The sequence below is a fragment of the Microtus ochrogaster genome, chromosome 2, assembly GCF_000317375.1.
Source record: "Microtus ochrogaster isolate Prairie Vole_2 chromosome 2, MicOch1.0, whole genome shotgun sequence".
Classification (NCBI taxonomy): Eukaryota; Metazoa; Chordata; class Mammalia; order Rodentia; family Cricetidae; genus Microtus; species Microtus ochrogaster.
The window spans coordinates 45,018,584-45,024,530 of NC_022010.1; the positions used below are offsets into that span (position 1 = coordinate 45,018,584).

Here is a 5,947-nt window from a genome sequence, read left to right on the forward strand (position 1 = left end):
GGCCAAGGTAGTTAGTGCACAGTCTTCCACATGAATTTGCGGCGAGAGGATGCACCTGCAGGTGTGTGATGGTGCACAGGGCTGGCAGAAGTGAGTACTGCCCAGCCTTCCACCCGGGCTACTGGGAGCTGCCTTCCACCTGCACGGAGAAGAAGCTGTAAGCAGAGCTGGCTGGCAATGGAGCTGCTATTTCATGTGAGGAAAGGGGAAAGAGGAAGCAGACAGTGGAGGCTGCTGCTGCTCCGGAAGTTTGGGGAAGGCTTGCTTCTGTGTGAGAGGAGCTATGGATCCGTGAGCAGTCAGGTGTCACAGGCCCATCACAGAGACGTGTATGACCTCGTGAAAGACAGGTCCAAGAGCCATCCAGCAAGTATTTTTTTTTAAAAAATCCATTATTTATAGAAAGAAATAGGTATTGGGAAAATGCTGTCCAATCAAATACAATGACTTCATTTAGAGTTGAGTATTACTACAAGCTAAATTAAAACACAAGGGTTAAATTCGGAAATCACGAACAGATCTGAAACCTTCAAGGTTTTACACTGTTCTTTCCAAATGGAGGTCATTTAAACATAATCTAACCTGGTAATAACAGTGGTTGCTCGACTTTACACTTGTGCTACCACACAGTGCCGCAGACATACATGCTTTGTGTGGCTCTCATTTCATCTTCAACAAAGTGCTAAATCACAATGGAATTACACTTTTCACACAACAGCTAATGCAGCCCTATCGGGCATTTAGTCACCTTGCTGCAGTGACAGACGCTGTATTCACAGAAACAAGGGCAAGTGGGGGTGAGGCAGTGCCTGTGCCCAGAGACAGCAAAAGGCTTCCAACCTGATTAAAAATAAGGAGAGTCATATAAGAAATGGCTTTATTAGAAAAACATGTAGTGTACATGTGGCCAACTTCTATCACTGCTATACGGCGTGGCTATTCTGTAATTAAAACCTGATATAGGGTTCAAACGTCTTTAGAAGTTAGTGGCGTTTCTCCTATTCTTCTGTCACGTGCCTGGGAGGAGTCATCTTCATGGGACCAATACCCTTGCTTCTTCTCCTAATTCAGCTCCTTAGTCGGTTAGCACTGGAACAACACACACAGGGGTTGCCTACGTGGGCAGTGCATCCCATGTGAGATGTCACACCTCTACTCCAGAAGCCAGCGCAGGTGTGCCGTCAGCGCAGGTGTGCTGTCAGCACAGGTGTGCCATCAGCACGGGTGTACCGTCAGCATGGGTGTGCCGTCAGCACGGGTGTGCCGTCAGCACGGGTGTGCCGTCAGCACGGGTGTGCCGTCAGCACGGGTGTGCCGTCCACAGAGTTTTCAAATCCCCGCGACACTCAAGTCTGCCATTATTATTACCTAGTAGTCATTAAATTAATGTGAGACTCTGTAACCTAGAGAAACCTCGGAAAGAAGTTTCCTCTCCTTTCCTCCCGTGAGATGTGCAAGGCTGATGTCTCGTCCCTCTGTAGTCCTGCAAGTCTGTGGCATTACACAGAGACAACCACATCAAGGTAGAGTCTGTCATAGGATTCCCTGAAGCACAGAATGAGGAGAAGACTGAGCAGACACGACCCGGGAAGGCACCAGTTGAACCAAGACAACTCTGTAAGTTAAAAAAAAAAAAAAAGGAAGTTTTAAGTATCTTCGCATCCCTCGAGTCTGCTCTGCATTCCAAAGCACATATAACAAAGGCACCTGGAAGCCATTTCACTACACACTGACAGTCTGGAGGCTAAGTGATGTGTGTAATACATTACCCGACTTTAATGTGGAATATTTAATCGATGTTGCTAACAACTTTTCATCAGTTTAATATACCTAGACTTTGGTTGCAAAATCAATCTATTAGTTGAAAGGGGAAAAATTGATCACTTTAAGTGTTAGCTTGTTAATTATTTTTTAAGTGCCCTATAACACAGTCACTCTTGTGTCTGTTTAGAAACACCTGGTGAGTTTAGGTAAAGAGAAAATCACCTCATTTTCTTTATATGTACACATGCACATGTGCGCACACACACACACAGGTGTGCACACATCCAGAGGCCAGGAAGGGTTCAGTGGCCTTCTCTATCACACTCTGCCTTAATCCCTTGAGACAAGGTCTCTCAGTGAACCTGGAGCTCATGAGGTTTTGTTTTACCAGCTGCACGTGTGGTCAGCAAACCTCAGCAATCCTCCTGTCTCCACCCCATCAGTGCTGGAGTTATAGAAGCATGTCACCATGCCATGCCAAGCTCTTCACGTGGATGCTGAGAATCAAAGCCAGGTCCTCATGTTTGCACAGCAACCCATGAACTGTCTCCCCACCTTCTCAATTGCCTTTTAAGATAACATTTTTGTATTTTTTGATGGAAATATGTACTCCTCAACAAAAATATTAAACAGTAACCACTGCAAAATGAATTAGAATATATGGAAAATAAGGTAAAACATTCAAGTTTGAATCATTTCTACTCCTAGAGAGACCATTGTTTTTAACTTTTCACTCCCCCCCACCCCCCGCATTACCATGGACAGTCATGGACTATGCCAACCGTTAGGGAACCTGCAGAAGTGACTTGACTGCTATCTTGGTTTAATGGCATCAAGAATCAGCTTTAAAACATACTCCGGTGAACTAGGAGTAACAGGACATTCCCTAGCCTTTGCTGTCACTCAGCTGTGCCTGCCCCTGGCTGTCCTTCCCTCTGGCCTCACCAGTCCCCAGGCTTGGGAGAGATCAGCTTGTTGGCATGAAGAACTTGTCAGTGGTGGTTGGTGACAACTTCTCTGGTCTAATATCATCAGTTCCAATGGAAAAAACGAGTATGGATTTTTCCTTCTTTCCTTTCCTTCCACTTTCCTCAGATCACCAATGCTGTCTCAGTCACGGCGTCATTCTAGAATCCTCACACCACGGCTTACTTTACCCAGAGTCCGAGAGCAACCCTGCTGGACGGCGTCGGGACACTGGCTGGTAAAGCAGGTGCGATGCCGACTTTCTATGCTGTGCTCACAAGGTACCTCCTTCCCTCTCAGCTACTGTGGTCAAAGCCAGACTCGCCATCCCAGTGTAAACAGACGTGAACTCCACCCTCACTTTCTGCCAAGGTGCTTCTGCACTCTGCCTGGATTTCATGGACCCTAAATGCTGAGAGTAAAGCTCTGGTCCCGACCACCCTGCCTTCACTCTCACAGTCCCTGAAAGGACACTGGGGCATTTTCTGTTTTTCTGTTAAGCACAGCCTGGATCTCTGATGACAATATTACTAGGCAGGATGAAGCAGGGAGAGGAGGGACTGACCACGGAAGCTCAGGCTGTGCTAACAGAGAGCACGCTGACGTGGAGGCCACACTGTAAGCACCAGATAAAAGGAAGTCGATACATGACAACAGCTTCACAAGAGCATCTTCTAACTCTTAGTGACTTTAACTTATGGGAAGATAAAGCAACACACACCATGACTGACTTAACCTTGGCTCTCTGTCAGGCGAGGAGTCTGTTCAATATTGTCAAAGCTGAAGATTTATTTCATTAGAGGGTGAAATCATTGCTTCTGTCTAGGTTCGGATGTTTGTTTCATTACTGTGTCTCTCTGAAAAGTCAAATCCACTTTAAGGGATTTCTATTGGTCCAACAGACAGCAAGTAGCAAGTGTTCTTTAAAGAACTTCCCTTTTCAGAAAGTAAAAGGTCAAAGGCAGAGGAGTACCTGCATTTCCCCACTGAAGACTATTCATGGAAACCACAGCTGAGAGGCAGGACTAGGAGAGACCCCCTTAAACATGTAATCTAAATTGCTGAGCCAACAAACCACTGACCTTCTGAGCTTGATGTTACAGGATATAACTGAATAGTGCCCAATCCACCAAACATTTGCATTCTTAACTTTTTTTTAAAAAATCTTTTTGGCTTTTTCCTGCAATCGCTCCAGTTCTCCCACTGGAGAAAACAGAAATCTGAGCCAGAAGGCAGAACTACAAGACACCCCTGTAAGAGCTGCTTGCCAATGTCTACCACTCTGCAGCCTCACTGTCAGCCGATCTTCAGCTCTGCATGGGCTCTGCACAGCACCTCTGCTCTGGCCCCGTGCAGCACACTGACTGTGCACAGCACCTCTGCACCGGCCCTGTGCAGCACACCGACTGTGCACAGCACCTCTGCACCGGCCCCGTGTAGCACCTCTGAACTGTTTGCTCATCCTCTCTCCTTTCAGAAGTTGCTAAAGTCTTCTCTCCTCTCTCAGTGTTGCCATGTTTACAGTTTGATCACCTCAGATACCATCACCAGGACCTCCAGAGCCCTCTAAACAAAACTGTCTCCATTCTCCTGATGAGCAGCCAAAATGCTGGATTAACGCCTGCTCCCTCCACCCCACAGGGGTTTTAGCACAGCACCTTCCTTAGGTATGACATCATTCCTCACCAGTCCACATCTGCTGAACCTCCCCTTCATTCTCCCAAAACCTTCCTAGTGACACTGCACCTTCAAATTCAGTCAGCCACTTCAAGATCTTTATGCATTTAGATGAAACTTACTGCTGAGCTTAGAACCAAAAACTAATAGAGAACACAAACTTCAGAATAGAAGCAGAATGCATTTCAGAGTACATAGAAGATGGTAGCATCCGGACTGATCTTTCTGTGATGATATTAGAATAAGGCATCAATGAACTGTCACAACTCGCTGAGGGTCTCAAAGCAAGCGTCCCTTTATAGAAGGGAACAAGCGACTTCCTTCTTAGAAACTGACCTTGAAAACCCCACGTCAGAAGAATGTTAACCAATTCCTGATATGGTTCCACGTGAAAGATTCTGCAGCCCAGAGCTCGCATAAGCTAGTGGCCTTGACTAGTGGACGCAACCACAGGTGGAACCCATCCTTAGGCAAGGCGTTCTGATCTGATGTATTCATGTGGGAGAGAGTTGTATAGCCTTGAAAAATTATTCGGCACAGTCGCTAGACAGCTCAGTGTGGGCGGGAAAGAACCTTCTCAAGTAAGCGGTGTACTTCCTTGAGAGGAACGTTAAAAACCACAGCTCTTTACAGCTCAAAACCCAGGCTTCAGCCAAGCAAGGGGATGCATATCTGTCATTGTTGGTATTCGGGAGGGTGGCTGGGGCCCTGGAGTCTGAGACAAGTCTGGGCAATACAGTAAGACTGTCTCTCTTAAAAACAAAATGAATCAATGAATGAAAGCCAGGCTTTCTTAAAAAAAAAAAAAAGACAATAAACTCAGGACTTACAAGAGGACAATTAATAGTTGAACTTTCGCAACTATTTCTCAGATGATTTTTCATCTTCAAGTTGCGGAATTACTCCATTTCCACACTGGCTGTATGAAAGCTCATCAAGCCTATTATATAAACTGTTTAGGGCACTGGGCTGCAGCACTAGGAGTGATCGAAGGAAACTGTTGCATTGAATTTGTAGACTTTCAGTTAATCCTAAAGTCCTAATGCACAGAGCAGTCTGCTACAGGATTTGCAGGGCAGTGTCGGCTATGTGAAGGGATTTCAACGAGGGTCACACTAGTAACCTGTGCTCGTGGTCTTCACATACTGACAGGGCTCACTTCTCTAGGACAGAAGCCTGCTCATTCACACGGTAGCATCAGTGAGTCAACTACCAACAAGAACACATGCCTTTGGGGAGTGCACACTGTGCTCTCTCTCACCTACCCACACATCCACTACCCACATGCCAGCAGTTACTCTAAGTTTTCTGTCTGGAAATCATTTTGGTGGATTAAAATTATTTTTTTACAAAGGTTTCATTTGTTCATGGCGGCCAAGAGGTTAGGCAGAAACCTTGCACTAGCTGTTCAAATATGTCAAAGAGCATACCATCAGCAAGTGACTACCAAGAGGATGGTGCTCTCCGCCCAGCCACATAAAATCCCTGGTAAGGTAGGGGTGAGCAGGTCCCACTGGGGCAGGGGTGAGCAGGTCCCACT

The 5,947-nt window shown here is 46.2% G+C and overlaps 1 protein-coding gene across 1 annotated transcript in view; it reads right to left on the reverse strand.

The window, feature by feature from the left end:
• Positions 1-866: 866 nt before the first annotated feature.
• The window catches only part of Dirc2 (disrupted in renal carcinoma 2), a 73,600-nt gene continuing 68,519 nt past the window's right edge, over positions 867-5,947 (reverse strand). The window contains exon 9 of the mRNA XM_005344893.3: positions 867-1,615. Coding sequence (XP_005344950.1) covers positions 1,500-1,615 — 116 coding nt within the window. The 3' untranslated portion in view covers positions 867-1,499. The remainder of the gene's footprint in view (positions 1,616-5,947) is intronic.